This window comes from Cheilinus undulatus, linkage group 12 (assembly GCF_018320785.1).
Source record: "Cheilinus undulatus linkage group 12, ASM1832078v1, whole genome shotgun sequence".
In the NCBI taxonomy this organism is placed as follows: domain Eukaryota; kingdom Metazoa; phylum Chordata; class Actinopteri; order Labriformes; family Labridae; genus Cheilinus; species Cheilinus undulatus.
The window spans coordinates 12,087,605-12,112,465 of NC_054876.1; the positions used below are offsets into that span (position 1 = coordinate 12,087,605).

The following is a 24,861-nucleotide window of genomic DNA, read 5'->3' on the forward strand; positions in this document are numbered from 1 at the left end:
ATCTTTTAATGCATTTTGTTATTTTTAGGTCCCATTTCATCCTATTTTCTGCCAAATTGTGACACATTGAAAGCCCTTTTCAACACTTTTTCTGGCCCAATTAGGACACTTTAGGCCCTTTTTTCCCCCATTTCAATTTAGACTTATTTTCTTCCCATATGTGTTACCTTTTAGCCAGTTTTGCCACTTCTAAATCCTAATCATCACTTTTATCACCATTTTTTGCAATGTTAAAGGCATTTTTGCAACTTGTAACACCCTTTCACCATTTTTGACAGTTTTTACCATTTTAAACCCATTTTTGCCAGTCTGCCTGTTTTTGGGTTTTTTTTTTTTTTTTTTTTTTTTGCCTCTTTTAACCCATTTTTAACCTCTTTTAATCCATACCTGATAATTTGAGAATCCCATTTCACCCATTTTTGGCCCATTTTTGCCACTTTTTATCCATTTTATTTCTGTTATAAGAAAAAGGGTTTACATTTTTAAGACTATATACAATGGTATAAATCAATTAACTTTTTTGCTTTGTATATATATATATATATATATATATATATATATATATATATATATATATATACCACTGTTAACCATATATATATATATATATATATATATATATGTGTGTGTGTGTGTGTGTGTGTGTGTGTGTGTATTTGTGTGTGTTTTTTTTTATATATTTAACCTTTATTTAACCAGGAGAAAACCTCATTGAGATTTAAAATTTCTTTTTCAAGAGTGTCCTGGTCAAGACACTAGCAGTGAACAGTTTCAGACATAGCCTACATGAAAACAGTCATACAACATAATACAACATATGTAGTCCATATGCAAAAAAAAAAAAAAAAAAAAAAAATAATTTATATATATATATATATATATATATATATATGGTTAACAGCGGTAACAGTCATATGATACCACCTCTCAGAATGCACTTCATGAAAAATAGCAGCCTACAGGTGACCTTGTTTTTACATTTTCTCCAAAATAGATAAGTCTAATACCTTTCTTTGTACAACATAATGCTTATTTAACGTGCTCAGTATGTGGGATTATTGTTAAAACATATACAAATGTTGTTTCAGTCATTCTCAAACATGTCAGAAATATCTACAAAAGGGATTTTGAAAGTATTTAAATGAATCAATACGCTTTATTTAGTATCAAGAGATCAAGACCCCTTCCCTCATCATGCAACCCACATGTGATATATTGGGCTGTAAGGCCTGTAGTGTTTTCATTTTCCAGCATGCTGAGCCCAGCATGAGTCAGGACATGGTCACCATCAGCTGTTCCTACAATGTGTATTATTCACTCATCCTGACATTTATCTAGACCATGTCACTGCCCTCTTTACAGACACATTTCTCTCTGACTAAAAGGAGAGTGGCCATTGAATATAGGAGGAGATGGAGAGTGACTAAGGGGGTCAAAAACGACCATCAGGGTGAGAGTATTTATTAATAGTTTTAGCTTCAGGATCACAGATGTATGCTGGTCACGAGGTCTGGGATTTCTAGCAAGGCCCTGCAAAACACTAAAGCAAATATGAATGAATAAACTGCCTTTCTTTCACTTAAATATTTGTCCTTGTAATGTTTTCTTTAAAAATGAATCCTCTTGGATGGCAGGGGAAGATCTATTTGCTTTACAGCATTTAAAATGTGTAAATAATAGGCCCACACCACCCCTGCTCTGTGCCTTTTATAGTTAGGGGGATACTTTTTCAAGCACGCACGCGTACATGCGTATGCACGTCGTGAGCGCGCATGCCTGCACAGTTCCGTAAATTTCTTCTGAATTGCAAATTTGATACCCACAGAACTTACGCAGAAAGTGTAGCAAGTGGGCGCAACACAGTTTCTGAATCCGCTTCCGGAGTGCCGTCGACACCGATGCCCACAGACTGATCACAGGGCTTTTACCCGAACAGCACTGAATGGTAGCAGCTGAGAGACGGGTGCGGAGCGAGGGTTGCCAAACCCGGAGGATTTCTCACGGCTCACGGACTAGAAGGCGCTTCTATATGTATCTACATACACGGATGACAACCTCCAAACAATCCTACACTGAAAACTTTGAGCTCTACATCTGACGAGGGGCTCTTATTGAGATTTTTTTTGAAAGCCGGTCCAAGAGCAGACATGATGCAGGTGCAAACTGTGGGCTAACGATGGTACTGAAATGACTTGCTCGGCGCTGACGCGTTTCATTGTGCCATGCCAACCCCGCATTGTCAGATGCCATTTTACTCTGCGTTATCCCAGCGTCTGGAATTCCAACAAACTGGGCCTGTTGTGTAATTAGAAGTTCGTGAGGCTGTAACAAACAAGCTGGTGCAATGAGAAGCTACGCTGCCCCAGACATTGTGCGCAATTTGTGCTGAAGCTTATGGGTCCTGCGTACTCAAGCTCCCGGCTTCCACTTGGAGAGGTGTGCTGCGGGGCTACAGCGCACTGGCTGTCGGCTTCACATCTGGACCGCCTTGGTACTGTCATCTGCGGCCTGTTCGGACTGTGCACTCCCTGAACTTGTGTGTTGACGGGGAACTGACTGAGCTCGGCTCGGATGGTGTCGTGTTAGAGGGAAGGGGTGATTATTTGGCCTGGACTTGACGTTATCGGTGATCCACTGGAACACCGAGGTCCAAAGCTGGACTGGCTGACTACTCATGGAAAAAACGCTTATCCAGCTATGGATTTTGCGTAGGGAAGTCACGCATTTTTAAAGGCAACGCTAGGGTGACATTGCAGTCTTCTCACCACATCGGTTATTTCGTCGTCCGACAAAAAAATAAAAGAGTGAAAGTGGAGTATTGTCCGTCGTACGTATCAACGCAGTGGGATTTCTACGTCTGGTCGGCGTTCCCCCCCACCCTTCCCGCGGTGACGGTTATGGGTCGGAAGCGGTGTGTCGGTGCAGATTGTTCCAAGATGGCGGCCGGGTGCTGCGGGGTGAAGAAGCAGAAACTGTCGGGATCGCCCGGGTCGGGGGGTCCCGGCGGGGTGGGGGCGGGAAGCGGGGTGGCAGGAACCGGACATTGTGGCTCGGAGTTGGGGATTGGCTCCTCGGCGACCGTTGCAGCAGGAGCGAACGTGAGCAGAGCCAACGGCCTGGGGGGACCCGGGGGTAACGTTAGCGGCAGCAGTAGTAGTAGTGGTAGCAGCGGCACGAACGCTCTGTCCCCAGCCCCGGCCGGTTACACTTCATCCGGCCTCTCCCCGAATCTCAGCGCGGGACCTGGTTCGGGAAGTGGAGGCAGAAAAATGGTCGTCTCAGCGGAGATGTGCTGCTTCTGTTTTGACGTGCTTTATTGCCATCTGTACGGATACCAACCTCCGAGAACACCCAGGTTTACAAACGATCCCTAGTGAGTATTTTCCCTCTTTTGTTGTTTTGCTGCTTGTCAAAGCTCATTGATGTAGTCTTCAACAAATGCCTGTCAGGGCACGCTTGATTGGTTTACACCTGGCTTCCACGTCAGTGTTTTCAGATAACTAACTGTCACATCGAAAAAACATTTAATCTCAACGAAATAGACATTTAAAAGCTCTCCGCTACAGCTTAATGTGTTAGAGTTGAAATCCAGGCCTTCTCGGGGAGAGTGTCTACACCGGCCTGCTGCAGCTATATCAAAAAATCGCGTTAACAATGAATGATTTTATTCGATGATAACATATACACAAGTCACGACTGACTTAAATAGGCTGTTTTTGTAAGATTACATGTCAGTACTCGACGAAAAATAATTTTGAAATGCTGTTTATCAAAGTCGAACAACACTGGCTAACGTTAGCTAAGCCTGTTAGCTACTCGCTTATTCTAGCTAGCCGTTAACACTTATGCTAAAAAACGAGGGCATAACGGTTAAGATAACATCAGTAGTTTTACTTGTTATCAGTGACAGGTTTAACTTTTGACAAATTGCCATTAAACTTATATAGTACAGTTTAGAAAAGTTGACGTTAGCATTATTAATCTTTTAAGTTGCCCTCATTGAACTCTGAATTGCCACACCAAGCTTAGCTTCGTTAGCGGTTAGCTGCTTTAGCTTAGCAACGAGGCATTAATGAGCTTTAAGAAAAAGAGTTTTACTTCCAATTGATTCACACACTCGATGCCATCAGTCCAAGCGAACTGACCGTAATCTTTGTGTCTTTTTAACGTCAGTTTTGTTCGGTTCCTGTGCTGTCCAGTCAAACTAACCGTAACAACCGATTTAGCATCAAGCAACAAAGAAAAGATGGTTCTTGCTAAGTTCTTAACAGCTGTAATCATTCTTTATGTCCAAAAATGTGTTTGAACTTTATTGTCAGTTCTGATTGAATATCGCAAACATAATGTTTAAACATCAAGCATGCACTTAGAACTTGTTGTGAAAAAGTTCACATTTATATTATTAAATAAATGTTTTCTGCCCGTCATCCTACTCCAGCGTCCTCCTCTGAAACATATTGACCCCACCTTATACAAGCGGTGTAATGTGATAGCATATGACTTTACGGGCGTTTAACATACATTTGAGTCCGTGGAGGGGTTGTTTACCACCGAAGCCATATCTCACTTTTCCAGTTTATCGACCTGTAGTGGTGAAGGAACTTTACAGTGAATAATTGATCAGAGCCACTTTTTAAACATATCTGAATAGTCAGAGACTGGAACTCTTCTTTGTTATGGCAAATTGTTTAATAAGGACATTTGCAGTCTAACAGAACTTAAAGACAGCATTGTTTAGATGTCAAATGCACATGATGAATGGTGTTTATTTATGTACACTGTTGGTACATTATCAAATTAGTTTCTGGGCTGTCATCTTACATTAACAGATATAGACCAGCATTTACACAATCATCTGTATCCTCTTATTCTGCACATTGACTAATTTTGAGTCACTAATAATAAGACTGTACTTAAAGCTGAACCTGTTATTTCAACAGAATGCTCATTGGACATGAAATTAACAATTTTCAGGCCTTTAATTTAAACGGCATCTTCACTCTTACAACTTAATCTAAAGTCAGTCACAAACCATGTCTGTAAACTCGAGAGAAAAGGCCTTACACATTCTTATATGACACAAGTCTAAACTCACAGTGGTGTGGCAAACACTGAACAATGAACTGACATGTCCCAGACAGAATGGATACAGCTCACTGTACCATGGCTCCGGTTTTCTCTGAGCAAACCACATTTATGTGTCAAACAAATGCAAATCCAACTCCATTGTTTGTTTGTGTTCACCAATTTATTTTTAATCTTTATTCTGTGGCTTTACTTCAGACAGGATGCCTCTGTAGATTTATGTATGAGTCCATACTGTGATATGTGAGCCAACATAGATTATTTTGTCTGTTTTTATACAACCAGTCTCATGATGTTGCCATAGATATCTACAAATAATCAAGTATAGGTTTCTAAATACAAAAGAGCCAACAAAGACCCCTAATCCAGGTCTCAGTCCCTATGTCCACACAGGCATTACACCTTCATAAACATTAACTAATGTCACATGTGTTTAGTCAGGATATGTGCCTTGGTGTAAGAGGTTGTAAGGACTTTTTCAGAGCTGGAACAGCCTTTTCTCATTACCTGTGTACAGTAAATTATGTGAACTAATTTGTTCAAGCTCATTTCATAGTCTAAGAAAAATGAGTGTTTGCTTGATATTCCTAAAAAATGTAACAAATGCTTAAACATTATTAGTAGTGCATAACATACATAACATAATCCTGCCCGCTGTTGAAAAAATACCAAAAGAAAAAAAAATGCTGCTTAGAACAAAATCTTCCCCATTTATAGAAGAATACATTGTAGGTTTCTCCTTTAGCAAAAAGGAGTGTTTATAAAAGGCCTGGGAGTTTTAAACATTGAAGATCTGACATTTTCCTTTTTCTTATGCAATACTTCAACTTCCCAACCTCCCTTTGAGAAATATCCATTTGATTCAAGCCAGTCAGATTTAAAGAATGAACAGTGGGATTTCACCTAACCTTCACCACATGAAACCAAGGTCTCCCCTAAAACCAGTCAGTCATGACGAGGAGCATGGTAAGCCAGTAGCCACCAATGTGAAAACTCCAGTAGAAAGAGAAACTCCCACTTATGGTCTGTGGTGTCCTCAGCTTGTCCTTCTCTTGGGGCCATTGTCAGATTGAATTATTGAAATGCTCAAGACCACCACAATGTTTGACTTACACACAGTGCTCTGCGAGGTTAGTCAGTGAAACAGTGCAGGCCTCTGATCATGTACATTTTCAAACATTTACTTTTAGGGGATTGGGGTACTAAAATTTTAATGCTTTACCCAGTGTAATTTACAGTTACCCTGAGACAGTGATATTTTTGCATTCTAGTCTCCTGTCTCACTAGTATGATGTTGGCATCTTGTATAAACAAAACATCTGCTCCTCCAAATGGAGGATCATATGCTGAGAGCTGTGACTCAATGTATGTGCAAAGGCAGCTGCTTCAAGGACTGCCAGCACAGCATATGTTGAAAAAATATTTCACTTGATTGTGACTACAAGAAGACTATAGGGCCACACTATCCAGTGAGCACTGCTGCAGGTATAGTAGCACAATTATCCAGCTTAATTAGCCAGATCAGTTTTTATAACCTTAAGGGTTTAATTAGTAGATAAAGCCACTGCTATTGTTTTCTGGGTTTATATTATCTGCAGTGTATTTTGGAAATAAGCTCTAAAAAGTGAGTTGTAATTATGTAGCTATGTAAGCTGAATAACCAACCAGCTCTTTAATGTCACCTTGCCAATAAATCATCTTAAAATTGTACTGTCAAATTGTGTACTTAGAAACATGTTTTCCCCTACAACAGCCTGTTCCAGTCAGTCCCTTGGCTGAGGATGACTCCAGAAGACTAAGGCTCAATCCCAGTAAACCCTTTGCCCCTACCACTCAGCCCTCCTAAGGGTAGAATGTCCCGATTCTTGTTGTAATGGAGGAGTAGGGTGAAGTGCTAGGGGTACATGTCCCTTCAGACATTTTTTCCAGAGGCACGTTCCAAACTTAGTGGTCTTGGAAATCTCCCCGGGCTTTTTATGCCTTTATTCTAGAGAGGACGACAATAGATCGAGGCAGAAACAGGGATGAAAGAGTGGGGGAGAGACACGGAGGAAAGGAGCCACAGGCCTGAGTGAACCTGAGCCACTGGCGTACATTTGGCACAATCTAACAGTTAGGCCATCTGCACTTCATAAAACAAGCTTTTTGAAAATTCACTCTAAGTAATAAGGCCTTGTTTTCTCGTCTGTTTATGTAAAGGCTTTTGATAACAACTGATGACATCAGGATCTTGAAGATTTTGCCACTGTTTATGTAACTCAGTATAGAGGGGCAATGGGGCACTCAAAAATGACAGGTAGGGGTAAGTCAGGAATGGGGTCAAACCCTAGATGAGAAGTTTTAAGAAAGTTTTTTGTGTGTAAATGTAGTGTGCAATGTCTATTAAATGATGATCGTCATAGTCTTATGACTCCCTGCACAATTTTAAGTTCTGTATTTTGAGTCAGATCTTTCGGATTAGTTTCTTTTCTTGGGTTGTGCAAAAATGTTATATGTAAAAAATAAAAATTTTTATCAGAGAGAGCACTAACAGAGATGTGCAGTTTTTTCTTGACTTTTAAAGGTTCTAAGAGTTAAAGACGGCAAGCTCAAGACTTGTTGCATAAACAAAACCACTAAGGCCAAGTCAGAGTTGCAGTAGCAATAATTGTTAGTTATGGTATTCAACTTCTTCACAGGGAATCGCTGAACTCATTTTGACACCTCAGCCAGATCTGTTTTTAAGTGCTTCCAAAGCCTCCCAGAAAAAAGAAAACCTTTTGAAAATTATCTTCTTTATTCAGATTTTATTATTAATAAAATATATGTTTTAAAATTAGTTTTGTCATGTTGGTTGTGTGAAAAATTGATGGTAAAAAAATTTGGTGCTCATAAAAGTCCTTTAATCCAGGGTTGCTTGGCATGTAAGAAAAAGACCCTGGGTAATAGAGTGGGAATAATTTGATTCTGTCAGGGTAAGTAGCTATAGCAAATATTAGATAACAGTCAGCTTTTCTTAATGAGACACAGAAAAGGCTTAAAACAGGGTTCAGTTTCAAAAAGATTGTTATTATTGGGCTGTAGTTACAGGCCAGTGGGACATTTACTGTTGGGTGAAATCTAATTCAAAGTCCAGCTTTGTGAATGAGGCCTTAAAATATTTTAGTAAATGTTTCATACAAATATGAATGAACTTTTGAGACAACACAGCACTTATGGTTTAAGTAGAGTTGTCAGATTTCAACCAGTGTATGCCACATCAGTGATTCAGAGTGTTTATGCACAATACTGCAGCAACAGCATCTTGCTCTGCACAATGTTGCTCCATTTTGCTTTGATGCTATGATACTACAATCAGAGTGCCACCTGTTTTAAGCCTTATTCTTTTTAAATATTTTTTTTGTTTATTAACCAAAAAAATCTAATTTTTCCATATCACTTGACATTTCATTCACAGTAAATTAAACCAGATAATTCAGCTCTGTCCTGTGTACCAAGGAATCTCACATGCCTTTCATTTTTGACCTTTTTCTGCACAAAATATGGTATTAATTTATCATAGCTCAGGCTTTAAAAAAGGTCTTAAAAGCATTCAACTTGATAATTTTGAGTGTGTGGTAACCCTGTGCACAAGTACTGCACTCTTGCTTTCAACCCCACCACCATCCTAGCATCCACCCTCAGACAGGAGCTTAAAGATATATTTCAGCCTTAAATCCTACATGTAAAATCTGTGAGGAGTGATGAGGTTGAAGCCTTGACACCAATCACAAACTATGAACATTTAAAACCATTACAAATGAGAGATGTCTGACTGAGCAAGTGTTCCCAGCAGTAATTATTTTGGTGAAAATGTATTCTGCATGACTGAGACAAATTGTAGAAGTCAGTCATACAATACATTCTCCTTTATGACCAATTTGGTTTTCACAAAGTTTATTACATGCTACCACTCTTCATAAGAAAAAGCAGTTCACCATTAAACAGATGGAAAATAACTTGAGAGAGTAATGGTTTCAGAACTGAATAGGTTTTCCAGAGATGGGAGGACAGATGGCTCAATGTTCTGAACAAAAGCTTTCACTCTTGGATGAAAAATGTAAAATACAGTCATGCCAGTTCTGCCTAATGTGAACAGCAACTGCTGCATATTATACTGATATGTCCTGTCAACCAACTTTGATGCTTGTCATAAAAGGTACATCTGTTATGTGTGTGATTGACTGTTCTAACTGAACATGCTCTCTCTCTGTCTCTTTTCTTGTTTTTCAGCCCGCTGTTTGTCACATGGAAAATAGGCAGAGACAAGCGGTTGAGGGGTTGTATAGGTACATTTTCTGCCATGAATCTGCACTCAGGACTCAGGGAGTACACCCTTACCAGGTAAGCAACGTGAACAATTGTTTTTCTAGCTATAGAAAACATCCGTGACTGTTAGGTGATAATGGATCTATTGTGGATTTAAGTGATCACGAAGGGTGTTCAAATAAACAGCCCTAACATGGATGACTTTGTTGAAACAGTAAATTACAGATGGTTTGGCTGGCCAACAAAACATGATTTGTGTTTCTTTGAGTTCTGTCCCATTTTATTTTGTAACTTGCTGTCATGCTGTGTGAACTGCATGTCTCATTGATCTCAGGTCCCTGGATACAATGCAGGCATAAATGTCCCCAAGTCTGTTTTCCACCAGGGTGTTTTATTTCCAGTTTATTAATTAAAGAGATCAGAAAGAAGGATGGCACTCTGTTAGGAATGAATGATTAAAATAAAATAAAAGCAAGGAGTTTATGTAAGCTCAATCAACACCTGAATCATAAAATCATTTTAATATTTTCTGTAGTATTTTTCCCTTATAATATGTAAAAGAAGAAGTTTGTTAAATGTTGTAGTTCCTTATTGTAATGAGGATAGCGTGAGCTTCTTTAACTGCATAAAAATGGTATGAGAGCATGACCCTGATACTCAGTCCACATCAAGCAGATGAATAAAGCTTACACTCCATGAGAAGGCATTGCTTGTTTAATTTTTTTTTTCTTTGCAGTGAAAAATTCAGACTGTTTCAATGTGAATATTGCTATTATTCATTTAATCATATAATAATGACTCAGTCAAAATTAAAAATGTAATGGTTTGAATATCGCAGTGACAGAAGTGTCTTAGTGGATGTAATGGTTTCAAACGGTAGGTCTTCAGGGCAAAAAGTTGAGGTTTTTTTAGACGAGCAGAGCGAAAAGGAGTGGGAACTTCAGTTGCCATCAACCCTTTCGTACCCATCATCCTTTGCACTCCGCTCGGTGGTTTGGCCTAAGAGCCCAAAAATGGCAGATGCAGCGAGTGGCAAGGGAGAACCTAGTGAAAAATCTTTGAGATTGTGGAAGCTCCAGAGACTCTTGAATCTGACGTGTGGAAGCATTTTGGTTTCCCAGTGTAAAAAAATGATAAAGGAGAAAAGGTGACAGACTAACAAAAAAACACACTCGACTAGGATTACGAGTAACATAAGTAGCCACTTGGCAAATCATTAACCTGACAAGATTTGTGAAGATGCGAGGAGCAGAATCCAGCCAGGCCAAAAGACTCGTAAGGAAGAGTTTAGAGCCCCTCTTTCCCACAACGGCATAAGGGCGTATGGTCATAGGAAGGTGTATCAATGAATATATCGGCAAAGTCCTACAGCTCTATTCAGTGGTAGACAATGAAAAGTGTGCGATTGTAAGTAGGTTCTTGGTTAAAAATAAATAAATAAATAAAATAAATATCTCAGTTTAAGTCATTAATAGACTGTGGTTCTTTTACTCCAAACAAGCATTTTTACTAATAACTTGTAGCAGAATTGTCAGTACTGCCCTCACATCTGTTCGCATTAAGACCTTCAGCTACTGATGATATGTTTGCATACAGCAGGGACATGAAGGCTGGTCCCATTATTGCAATTTATTTTGCAGCCCTGATCTTGGTATTTGATATGATGTTTGTCTGATGCTTTTATCAGCTGTCCGACTAACAATAACCGTGTTCAAGCACCAAAGAATGTGAATACTGTGGTTGATCAAGGAAGATTATAAAATCCTCACAGTCTTGACGATAGACAGTGGCATGATGAAAAATATCTGTAACTTACTTTTGACTGATTTATTGCCAGCTGTAAAGTATGTTTAAGACTGCAAGTGTGGGTTTATTGGCTAGTCTTGAAACCTGCCCAGATTAATACAGATCAACCTTCACTGATCCAAACATCAGTGACTTATATTCCTTCTTGTAAAATGGTGATAGAAATTTGGCAACTTTTAAGTCAAAAAGCAGAGTTCAAAGTTAACTTGTTCAAATGTCTTGTAGCCATTTAGGCCTCTTGTCAACAAATGAAAGGTAAGAAGGGGGCACAGGGAAACCTTTTTCTGTACTCGCCTAAATAATCTATGCAAGAAATGAGCATGTCCCTCAGGTTTAACAGAGCCTTCTATAATTACCGGGTGTAGAATTTCTCCCTGATCTTTCTTGACCTTAAAGCAGACACGACTGACCTGTCAAATGCATGTAAACACTCAGCTTCTTGCTTCTATTGTTTACTGACAAACATATTGCCAATGGCACTAAGCTGCTGTGAGCCCATGCTGTGACTATGGTGGACTCTGGTATTTTAAAGGTCATCCATATCTCACAAACTTGTGTATCATGGGTTGAATGTTTGAGTGGGGTTTGCTCTTAACTGAAAAAGATACAGATTATGGGGGAGAGGGGGTCACATTCTTCTCACAACTGTCAAACAAGTAAGTCTTTATATATGCTTGACTGTGTTACCTCATTTCTGCTTTCATCATAGTATTTCTTTTATACTTTTATCTCCACAGTGCCCTTAAAGACAGCCGCTTTCCCCCGATGACGAGGGATGAGCTGCCTCGCCTCTTCTGCTCAGTGTCTCTTCTCACCAACTTTGAAGACGTCGGTGATTACCTTGACTGGGAGGTAAGAGACACTATTTGCTAAAACTTTACTTTGAAAATGTTTTTTTTCCACACCTAAGACATTTGAGCCTAGAGCGAAAGGAATGGTGGAAATGAAATGAAATTCTTCTAACCGTGCAGTAAACTGAATGTCTGCAGGTGGTTGGTTGGGGTTTCTGTTCTGGCTTGAAGAAGTTAAAACAGAACAGCTTGTTCTTTTCACAACCTTCACTTTGTAGGATTGAGATATTTATGTGCTTAAAATGACACTATTTCTTTGTGTTTTCCTGCTCTGTATTCCAGGTGGGTGTTCACGGTATTAGGATAGAGTTTTTCAATGAAAAAGGATCAAAGCGCACCGCCACCTACCTACCAGAGGTTGCAAAGGAGCAAGGTGAGAACTATTTGTGTTCATAAAGATACATCCTCTTCTGCTTTTTACTGAAGCAATGTGCTGTTGGACTGCATGTTAATTTGCCAGAGATGTGTAAAGACTTGTAACTTTTATTATATCAAGGTTGGGACCACATTCAAACCATAGATTCCTTACTACGAAAGGGAGGCTACAAAGCTCCCATCACAAATGACTTCAGGAAGACCATTAAGTTAACCAGGTAAGATAATTACACTCACAGTTAACATGCTGATATATTTATATCAATCTGATATGGTTGTTGTTAAATATTATCAGTTACATCAACTCTCCAAAATAAGGGATGAATGAATGTAAGAGACCTAGAGTGGTTCCTTTCCTGATGTTACACTTTAAAGTGTGAGAAATTATGATAAATAAAAAAAAAAATACTTAAGCTAACGTTAATGAAGTCCAAAACTTCACTGAACTATTTGTTTATATGTCTAATATTTACAGCTGATATAGGTATTTTTTAAAGCCAGAATATCAGTTATAAATATTTGCAAAAATGTTCATGTCTGCTGATACTGCTAATTATCTTCTTGAGCCAGTAGTATGGTGCATCCCCGTTCAGAATAAATTAAATGAACATTATCATCACAGAGAACATTAGTAGCAATGAAAAAAAGAATTTTTGGAATAAGGATGCTCTGAAGCATCAGTTTAACATCCATATCAGCCTATTTTAGCCCTGCTGCTAAACATCTTTATCTGTTATGTCGAATCAATTTAAAACTCAACAATTGGCAAACCTACCTGCTGAATAAAAGTAGAGATTTTTTCCACCTTCTAGACAAACTGATCTGTTTCCATGGTAAACATGAGAGAAGGTGCTTTTATGGTGGGAGTAAAACCAAACGAAGTAATTAAAAAATCACTGGTATTGGCAGTCATCTGAATTGTTATCAGACTGTTGTCACATCTCTATGTGTTCTAAACACCATTAAATCCAGTGTTTAACTTGCACTTTTGAATTTTTTTTTTCATCTAAAAAGTTGGCTGTGCGTTAACACCAGGAGGATTTTTATACCACTATAACATGCTAAAACGCATCACGTCATTTCTGCAATCAGTGCAGCTGCCACCTTCATGCATGGTATTAGATCTAATGCAACTGAAAATTCACCCCCCTGTACAGATGGAATTTACTCCATCCAACACTTTAAATCTGATGCAACCATTTTTATATAATGTATAAATGACCAATGTAATTGTAAACTGTCCCTTAATAAATAAAGTAAACACAGACTGTGGCTTATACACCAAATTTTATAGTAAATACTTAGCAGCTGTGATGCTACTTCTAAAGAAGCTATTAAGGACCCCATCAAAAAAGAATAGGTGCTTTTATTTGATGTCTTGAAATGACCGTAACTTTTGGGGTATTCTTATCTGTAAGTTTAACTTAACTTTTTATGGAAAAATAAAAAATCTGTAGAAGACTCAATCTGCTCTTTATAATGTTTTTTTGTGTTTGGAATGTTTCTTGGTCTCTACATCTCTCGACCACATTTATCGATTCTGTCAGTTTACTGTTGAGAATGTAGGACCAATGCATATCAACCATTTAATTCCTCTGATCTTTGGACATCAGTTTTATTTATTAGTAATGCTTAAGTCCAGATTCCACACAAATGTGTAGTCTGTCAGTGGGTGTATGTAGTATCATTTTGCCCATTGCCTTGTGTTCATGGTTTTTGCCTCGTGTTATATTTGGACTCTGAGCTAGATTGAACAACCATGTTTCAGCAGGTTTTTGTGTATGCAGAAAATACAGTCCATGTGGACAACAGATAGAATGTAAACAGCCTTCTGACATACTGCATACCAGGGGCTGTAAAAAAGCTATGGCTGCATCTTAAACTCCTCCCTAAACCCTGAGCCCTTATGGACTTAACTGACTGCACCTGGAAAGTGATTGAGTGAGTGAGGCTACAAGGGCTTGAAGTGGTAGAAACAGGAATGGGACAGCCCTTTGTTTTTTTGTTGACAGCATCTTGCAGAGCTTAAAATAAAGATAAAAAGAAGCGTGCCTCACCTATAGAGCTATTTTCTCAGTGGACGAAGGCTGTTTTATGTTATATACTTACGGGAAAAATACTTCTTTTTTGTAGCGTCCACCCCTTTTTGCACCTTTGATGTTTTTTGTCTTACAAATTTCGCTGTTTTCACTTAACTTCTGTAGTGTTTATCAGTGGGCATCCCCGAGAATCCCTGTCATACGTCACAATGCAATGAACTATGGGTAATTCCCTCATGCTAAGGCTGCAGAAATGCCCACTCACAGAAAGGGTGCATAGAGGGCTCAAAAAGTCAGCGAGAGATCCCTCATGCACTTAATGATGTGACGGTGGGACAGCCCTAAGCCCTTACCGACTTAGTGGGAACACGCCTTAAAGTCAGTGAGTGTGTGAGTGTGGACATTGGGATTGGGCCTATGATTCATTTGTCTTTTTAAAATATATTTACAAAAAAGTGCAGCTGACAGCCTGTTATTGATCAAACATTTCAACTTAGATATAGACATAGATCTTTATAGATTTGTTAGTGATGTTTTAATCCACCTTTGTATCAGCTGTGTCTAAAGGAAACAAGAAGGATGATCACACACTTTTGCATACAGAGGGCAATAATGATGAAGATGATGACACAAGTTGACTATATGTGTGATCAGAATAAAGCAGTCTAGCTGAGTAACTTGTTGAGCAGCATGTTTCTTTGTGATTCACCAAGTGAGCAGTATTCTGGTGTGTGGTGGTATTTCCACCTCCTAGCTGTGAACTTTGATGCTGTGTTTTTGTTTGAAACTTGACAGGGCTGTGGGAATGGGTGGTAACCCATTTTAGAGATATTGGCTGATGTAATAGCAAATCGGAATCTAAAACAAACCCCTCCCTTGTATAAATGGGGAACAAAATGTGCGATGCATTTTTCTTCCCAAGACTTCCTGAATGTAGAGGTGACTCATCTGTGTTCAACGTTTTGTTCAGGGTCACTGTAAGTGCAATCTCAGAACCCACTGGCAATCATTGTCCATCATCATCCGTTAGACGGTAAATGCCTCTGGAAATGAGCATGAATTTCTCTGTAATGTTGAGGAAGCCAGCAGTTGGCTTTAAATGACTTCCTTTTCCATTTTGGTGTTAATGTCTGCAACAGAAATGTCATCAATTCTTGGTCCATAACATCCAGGAGCGATGCCCACTCATATGTTGAGCCTCTGTTAGACAGGAAAATGGCAGTTAGACAGCATCTGATCATGTTGGATTATTATCAGCTGCACTTTTGATAAACAATGGCCATCAGCAAATTATTTGAGCTTGAACCACTGCCAGTAGCAAATTTTTATCAGTAATGTCATATGAATTTAGTGCTGGAATTTGGCACACCATTGGCTGATTTAGAAAAGGGATTTATTATTGGGCAGAGGATGTGACCTGTTAGATGAGTATTGATTTTTGCATGGAGAAATTTTGCCCAAAAGGCCATGTTTTGAGTGGTTAATGACTATGCCGAGTGATCAAAGTGCGAAATATGAACATACTTAATTCTTAAGCTACTTTTGTGTTCTGAAAGTAGTGAAATATTCTGGCAAAAAAATAACAGAGGAACGGCTGCAGAATTAAAAAGCCTGGATGAGTGGTGTCACAAGACGCTCGCGTATGGTCTGTCTCCACAAAGCGGTCCTGTTTGATTCAGTACAGTTTTACCATGGTTTATCTCATTTAAGTCTGATCTCACTCATGTTCCCTCAGCTGATGTCCGTCTCACAAACTGCCAGCCTTGCTCACTGTGAAGGAAAATCTCTCTTTTAAGAAATTCTGATCATTTGGTGCAGCTCAGTAGAGCTCCCAAACGACTCCTTATTTAGTAACAGTTTGGCTTTTTAAATGTTGGTTAAATAACTACATGGAAGAAAGGAACTGGCAATCAAACGGGAACTAGGTACCACAGCTAACATAAAACTATTGTTTCATATCAGGCTCGTTTGTAAGTGGCTCATCATCACTCGTTCCCTTACCTCACAAGGTTATCTATTTTACAGCACATTACTGTTTCAATTAAAAGCATGTTAGTGACAAAATGAAGGGTTTTTTTTAGGTGTTAAAGGGGCTCCGCTGGCCTCTTAGCTCAGTATTAGACTCCTTTAGACTATTGTCTCTCTTCATCTGGCTAGATAACGCCAGATGCTAGGAGGTCTGCATGACTGAGTATTTATAATATTGATCGCCTCCACGCCAGGTATATCAAACCAGTAAAAATCACTTTTCCAAAAAGTGTAGGGATCGTATACAAGGACAATTTAAGTGCGGTCCAGTACATTTAAAACTCTAAAGTACTAATTTTCTGCCGTTCCCATTCATTCCTAATGGCTGTCCCCCACTTCCTGCCCCCCAAAAGACATTCAGGGTAATGTGATTGCAATGCAAACATCATGACATACATTTGTAGAAAGTGATAAGAGCTTCTTTTTTCATAAGGAAAGGACAAAAACTTTCAAAATGTTTGTTTTGGGGCACCAGTGGAATAGTGTTTGAGTCTGTCAACCAGGGTTTGAGTTAGGCCTATGAATCCTTTCCTACAAGTTGTCCCTACTCTATCCATAGTTCAGGCTATGTCTACTGTCCCCTCTCTTAAGTATCAGCATTACTGTGATGTGTTTAAGGTAGTCAGGGAAGCTAAAGGCTGATTGGCTTTCACCACACAGAGTCGAACAGATTTGTAGATCAAGCTGAAATGTTCGATATATAATGAATTGTTAGCTTCACTTTTATGCTGATGTGTTTGGAATAAACTAATCTTAACAACTTTGATGGTGACTGGTATGTCATCAATGCAGATAACATTACTCCTGCTAATTTATGTCTTCATGTGTGGTTTTAACTACATACATCAAAGCCTGCTGAGATGTGTTTGGTAAATGCAGCTAGACTACAAATGTACTACAAACAGACACCAGAGCACTCAACGCGCCAAAGATCTGGATCTGCATTTTTTGTAGAATCTCTAAAAAAAAAGATAACAGTATAGCTCTGAGTTTCACTGCACATAATCCCAATTTTCCTCAGACATTTGTCACTGACGCTCCTCTTTTGTCCCCCAGGTACCGTAGCGAGAAGATGACAATGGGTTATGCAGAGTACATCGCCCACCGCCAGCACCATCACTACCAGAATGGCATCGGGCACCCTCTACCACCCTACAACCATTATTCCTGACAGCGAGCCGCATGACCAATCATTGGACCTCTCCGCGGACCTTTTCCCAGGAGAGCCCGCCCCCTCCTGGTCTAGCTATTTCTACTACTGTACCATTTTATGATGATAGTTTCCGTTGCCATGCTGGCCGTCTTCCTTGACGTTGACATGGCAACGGGTGGCAACGAAGCATCATTTGATTACGGCAAGAAAATCCACTCTCCTTTTTTCTTTGCCTGTGGTTAAGTTTTTGCAGCATATGTAAACCTCTTACTATAACCCCCCCTTCATTCATATTTTTGAAAACCCAATACTAGATTTTATTAATCCTGCAAAACTAATCAGGTGTTTGATTCTGTGGATGGAAGGAAGTCTCTTATAGGGTGGATTATTCTCACGCTTATAATGTTCAGGCTTTGCTTCAAATTAACATTAACTAAAAAAAAACTAATCTTTTTTTCCTTCTCTTCTTTACTCCTGACATGTAATCCATGTAGCAAGGCAACTGCAGTTCTCAAAGGCTGTGTCGTCTCTCTTCTGATTCCTCTCAAAAAAGAAAAAGAGTGACTGTTGGGGTTGTGTTAGCCTTGTAAACTGTTGTAGTGATGTAGTTGGGACTATATATTCTGGGATTTGTATGCTCCAAAGTATAGCTTGTAGGATTTTGATGCTCTTCAACCAGCTTTGCTGGTTGTGTTTATTGTCGGAGCTCACAATCGTGTGTGTATTTCTGTGTGTGGATATAGGCATTGGTTTGCCACCAAATTTAAACCAGTAGATTGAGTTAGACATTGGATTTGTACCTTAAAATTCCCTAATTAGATTTCTTTAAAAACCTCTCTTCTTGAAGTGTTTTTGTTGGACCCGTAAATCTTGAACTGCATATTTTAGCCCCAAGCTTTAGCTTTCCCTTTTTTTGTTGAGCTTTTCCAAATTTGAAGTTTAACTGGAGGAAGCCATTTTTGTCAGAGGATAATCAATTCCACACAGGTGATAAGTTGGTGTAAAATGGGTCTGACTTTGGTGTCTTTAGAGAGGGGAAAGAGGAAAAACTACAGGTCCCAAAAGAGAAAAATCCAAGCATGAACATTAAAATCTTGTGAGTTTGTTGGTTCGTGAGTTTACTGGCAGGGAGTCAACTTGACAGGGACATGCTATTACTACTCAAAGCCATATTCTCTCTTTACTCAACACTCTGTAAAAGCAGTCTGTTTGGCTTGAAGTCTTTGCATTCGGTACCACTTGACCGGCAGCCTCTAGTTTCTCCATTCTTCAACCTCTGAATGCAAACTTTGACACCAGCCAGCCTCAGACAAGGCTGCACCACTGAATGCTATTCATCATATCTGGTAGTTTCACTCATTACTCACGTCATGTCTTGTATATCTGCCCATAGTGTCGTTGTGGAAACATTGTCTTGCCTCTTCAGATTATAGCTAACCATTGTCACTCGTCAACTAAGTATGATGTATTAAAAACTGTCATTTTGAATGAAGACGCACAATGAAAGTGATCTTATTAACATGTTTGTGTCATTGAGAAGTGCATGTCATTGTGCAGATTTAGTTGTTGAAATCACCCTTCCACTAGTCTCTCTGTTGTCCACGGAGATCCCGTCGCTCTGTGTGTCCACGGCACATGAAGCGTTCAGCTCTGCGATGTGTTTTTTCAGCTGTTGGGCGCTCAGTGAGAGCAAACACAGTCAAGATAGTCAGAGCTGAATCTTCGTATGGGGCCGAGCGGCTCGCAGTTAAGGTCTACACATAAAAAAAAGCCAGGGCTTTGTAAGGACTTAAGAAGCCATTTCCCACCCTGATACGTCTTGTTGTTGAGTCACATCCACACACGCTAGGCTAGTCGGATTTCCTTTCCAGAATGTTTGAGGACCACCGCGTGTGGTCCGCTCGCTTTGGGGTCAGTTTTTAGTTTTGCTCAGTGGATATTTTTTGAGAGGTTCTTGTTACTTGACCAACATCTTTTCTTCGTAACAGCCTTTACTAACTGACAGGTTATTTTTTTCTTTATGCAAAAACGTCAAGGGCTTTTGGCACTCCATCCACAGTAACCCGAAATGACCCAGATTTAAGTTGTGTTGCCTTAAATGAATGATTTAATAAACGATGGGCCGGTAGATGACGCTCTGAGTGTTCCTCTCTCCCATGGTCTGTTTGTTCGCAGCTCATCTTCACACCACAGTGTAGGAAAGGAACTCACATGATGTTTTCCTCACTTGAATGCGATAAAACTTTCTTACGGAGGCTCTTGTATGCCTGCAGCCTCCTGTTTTCACCTCTTATCCAGCTGCTGGTCCTCAATTCTTTCTCCTCTGAAAGCCCCAAACTCTCAGACACTGTGGTGTTATTCTAAATATTCAAACCATGGGATTTATTAAAATGTATCCTTTTAAGATAAATACACTACATATATATGCAGAGGAACAGTCAGGTGCTCATTTCCAGGTCCATTTGATACAGCACAACCTGAATTTTTCTGCTGCAAAACCAAATTGACCATGCTCTTTTACATATATGTCTTTGTATACACATGCAATGTCTTTAGTTGCATGTATGTATGAGTATGAGACCTATGGTTTTATCCATGATATGCTTGATCTATGGCTTAGACACTCTTATTAACCATTAAGAGATTTAAAAGACAAATATGGTGCTATCGGACCTCATATTGGGGTGGTCACAGTTCGTGACTGGTCATGCGGACTCATTGATCATATCATACTTAAAGATGCTGCATGTAAGATTTTCTCTGCCGTACTTGGCTGTGGAATGAGTCACGACGGCACGCTTAAATACTGAAGGATGTGTTTATCACCGTTAACAAACAGTAGCCCCTTTTATTCAGTGCATTGTGGGTGATTTTGGGATCAATTCCCTATGGGAAAACAGACTGATATCGTAGACTAGTAGAGGAGGAGGAGTCCCTGCAGCAAACCCATCATAGGGGCTATGAATGTACTGTCAGCGGTCGTTATTTCATTTCAACAGCAGTATAAAAAGAGAAAATCCTACATGTGTTACCTTTACTATCCTTGATATATGCAGATCTGTTCAACAGGTGTTTTTTTTTTTTCCTACCAGTGCAAGTCAACACCCGTTGCAGGTTTGAAAGGACAAGAAGTCACACGTAGCCTCCCTCCCGCCCTCAATATCTCCCCACACTGTGGCCCGACCTCATGGCCTAGTCTGTCCAGGCGTGACGTGTGTGTCGTTTGGTAGAAGGTGGCAGTAGTAGTGCTCGTTGCCTCTCCTGGAAAACTGGAGGCTGCTTTTTTTACGAGCACATCCTCCGTTTTCCTCTAGCTGCTGAATCGTTTGACCTCTTCTGAAAAGAAAAGTTTGAGATGCCGGCTTGGCGAGGCGCCTCGTTGTTGAGGCGTTCCCAGCCGCTCTCAGACGACGTTGAAGGTGAGCATCTCCTCTAAACGGGACGCAGAGTTAATGTTTTACGTAGAACATGCAGAAAATAGTCCTGCTTCTGTACTGATTAACTGTTTAAAAGCATCGATACCTCATGGGACGTTATGGAGCGACTTTAGTAGTTTGTTGTAGCAGATAGTGTTTTGGTTCCATACCAGGGTTAGAGTTCAGCCTCAGCATTCCCAGCGTGGTCATTCTCATATTTCGAGGAATGCTCAAGCTCGTGTTACCTTCGTATGTTTGACTGAACCAAAGATGCCAGCGGCCATGCCCAAATGCTGCTCTTCAGGCCTGGCTTCCTGTCCTTCCAAAATACACCCCCTGCAATTGACAAAAAATGTTCTTTATGTCTATTTTTTTCTGTGCGATTTCTCAACTGTCTTGACTTATTGAGCAACCCAATTTTTCAATGAATTTTCATTGAGTCTATCTCTGAAGCCGTTCATGGCATCACGGATGGTTAAAAATGGTTGCATATTGTTGTTACTTATTTTGTTTATTATTATTATTATTATTATTATTATTATTAATGCTATAATTTACAAAAATGAAAAATCCCATGGTGTGCCTCCTAGCTTTATGGGTTTATAAATGTTTTTTTCCCTGAAGACCAGCAGTTATACTTTGTATAAAAGATGGATTTTTCCTTATTTTTTATGCCATTAAAGAAGAAAAAAGCCTGTTTTCTTTACTCTGGACCCAGTAGCTGCACTGGTAAACAATCGCACTGATAGATGAATAAAAAAAAAGAATAAATGAATCAATAATAATAATGATAATGACAAATGAAATAAGAACTACAATAAACTTGTGTTTGAATTTTTTATTAATAAAACTTAAAAAAAGACCATAAAAAAAGAAAATGACTGTTTTTGTACATCAAAATAAATTCTTTTCAAAAGAATATTTTGGATCTAGTTTGAAAATTATTTTAGTGGTTTTCTATGTTCTGAATTTTTGAGACACTGACTTCGAAGACGTGTCACTGTACAAAATGACTTTTCTGTTGCAGTGGCCTGATGGGCTGGGAGGGTTGCCTGGTGTAACTCCTCATACCAACTTTCATTTCTTTTCCTTTTAAATTTTTGGAACTTTTTTTCTGCTTTATAGTAACTTGAAAAATGTTGATGGAAAATATGAACTGGGAACTTCAAATCCACCCCCACCCCACCCCACCCAAACCCCACCCCTCCCTCCTGTAGAGCTAGACCCTTCCTCCTTTCCTATTGAATTGCTGTTAGTGTGACGCGACTTGAAATGGGCATTTATTATGATAGTATGACTCCAAAAGAGAAAAAACACAAAACAAACACACACAAAAAAACTTAAGAGAAAAAAACATTTTGCAAAAAAATTGCAAAACAAATGTGTGGGGAGGGTTGAAAGAATATATATAGAGGGGATATCTGAGTATGTAAGCAATGGCTGTGAAGATAATGTAGTTTTAAACATTGTTATTACCTTTTAAAATCATTTATTCAATAAAAAATACAAAATCAACTGAAAAGAGAACATGTGTCATGCTGCTTTCTTTTAACACAAACACCCACACACACAGTGCCAATCTTCACATCAAACATACAGTAATTCAGAAAACATTCAGACCCCATTCACTTTTTTCACAACCATTCACATTATTTTTTTGTGATTTTTCTTTTTCATAAATTTGAAAAAAAAAAAAAAACCTCTAAAATTCTGTTTTCACTTTGTTGTAACGGGGTACTGAGTGTAGATTAATGAGAATTTTTTTTCCAACTGTAGCATCAAACTTCAACATAAAGTTGAAAAAAGTGAAGGAGGTCTGAATGCAATGTTCTTATACTGATGAGCACACCTTTGAAGTATTTTACCTTATTGTACAATAGAACAGAGTTGAAACATTTTAATGCCTAAAACAAATATTAAGAACCGCATCAAGTTTATTTGGATGAGTCGAATTCCCATTTTCTTATATTCTGCATTAACATCGTTTTCTGTTATTCATAGAGTAAAAAAACAGTCTGAAGTGCTCCATGATGCAGCTGAATGTACAGGAAAAAGCATCTTGCATTCACATGGAGTTGTTTTTCCCTTTTTCTGAAGTTAATAGCAACATTCTTACAGTGCTAGATTCATTTTTGTGAAAAACAATATTTATCTTCTCAGTTTTTCTGATTGAATTTCTTTCATAACAGAACCCACAAATTGCAGCTGAGGCTGAAGCTCTGACCTGCATGTAGTTGCAACTACATACCAGGCTCTCCCTCAAACAGACTTTGTCATGAACATCCCTAAATGTTTTATACCCAAAGGGAAAAAGAACTTGACAAAACCAGTTGGGTCATGTTTTCTGTCTTGCATGACCTGCATTTGAGCTTCTGCTGTGATTTTAAGGGGGATTAACTCCGAAAAGAAATCAGAAAAATTCTTATGTGAATGTTTCTGTATGAATGTTTTATTCAATGTCAATGTAATTTATTTTTATAGCTGGTTTCATACAAAAGTTGTGCTTTACATCAGTGGTTTCCTGTATTTTTCTCTGAGACATCCCTACTTTATCCAAGGAGCCGAGCCCCCTCAGGACCCATGAGAAAAAAGTGATATATTGTTAAAAATGAATAAAGTAAAACTGTTCCTATTTTAACTAAATTAAAGTTGTGGCTGACTCAGCCTGACATTTTTGAGTGATGATGCCTTTTTTGATTACACAGTTCAACCTATAGATCAGGGGTGTCCAAACTATGGCCCGGGGGCCAAATGTGGCCCAATTTTGGTCCAATTTTGATTGGCCCACAGTGGACTCTAGAAATAACATGAAATACAGCCTACATTAGAAAATGAAGCTTGTGTCAAACTGTGCTGTACTTTAGAGTCTAAGCACAGGGTGGCACAACCATGATGTGCCACCCTGTGCTGTTATTGATGTGTTTGTGATTAAACTGAAACAACACTTTGGTAAACATATTGGCAACCAAAAAAATAACACCTTGCCAGTAGCAGCAATAACATTCCAGGGGCGGAGCCAGTGGTAGCTAGAGCCAAACAGGACTTCCTGAGATTTGATTGGCATCCCCACAAACTTGGAAATGATTATCTATTTGCAAGCTGATTTGCTCTGAGAACGCCATTGGCTCTCACGCTGCCTTATTTAAACTACTTGAGCTTGGCTACACTTTGCCACTCCCTTTGCAACCCTCCTCCACCCCAGCTCCTCCTTTATTCTGCTTCTGACTTAATCAATACCATTTAGTTGTCATTGACGCCTGTTCTGCTCTGGGGTTTCTAATGCTGCTCTCCCTGCCTTAGGCTTTCCTTATCGGTATAGGAAGAACAGGATACTTTCCACGTAGGCAATAAGTGCTATAATAAATGCTAATAAAGAAAATATCCATAGCTGCAAATCATGTGTTTCCTGAATACTCAGTCACTAAGGGTATCTTAACCTACATTATATTAGTTTTACAAACTTTCATATACTGCACCTTGTGGATATTAAAGTGGCCCCAATATCCTCATGTATTTCTGTATGTGGCCCTCAGTCGGAAAAGTTTGGACACCCCTGCTAAAGATTTTTGAATAAACTTTTTGTCTAAAGATGAGGCCTGCCTTGCATTAATTCTCACCTAAATAAAGGCAGTTAATTCCATGAGTACAGTGCTGTGATAAAGTATTTGTTCCTTCCTGATTTCTTATTTCCTTGCGTAATTATCACACTTGATTGTTTCAAATCATCAAATAAATGATAATATTAGAGAAAACAGATTTTAAATGATGATTTCATTAAAAGAAAAAAGCCATCCAAACATAACCGGCCTTATGTGAAAAAC

The 24,861-nt window shown here is 39.0% G+C and overlaps 1 protein-coding gene across 1 annotated transcript; it reads left to right on the forward strand.

The window, feature by feature from the left end:
- Positions 1-1,804: 1,804 nt before the first annotated feature.
- ammecr1 (AMMECR nuclear protein 1) lies at positions 1,805-19,116 on the forward strand. The gene is made up of 6 exons (XM_041800781.1): positions 1,805-3,373; positions 9,337-9,447; positions 11,916-12,030; positions 12,312-12,402; positions 12,526-12,622; positions 17,528-19,116. The coding sequence occupies exons 1-6, from the start codon at positions 2,898-2,900 to the stop codon at positions 17,640-17,642; spliced, it is 1,005 nt and encodes a 334-aa protein (XP_041656715.1). The 5' UTR covers positions 1,805-2,897; the 3' UTR covers positions 17,643-19,116.
- Positions 19,117-24,861: the final 5,745 nt, after the last annotated feature.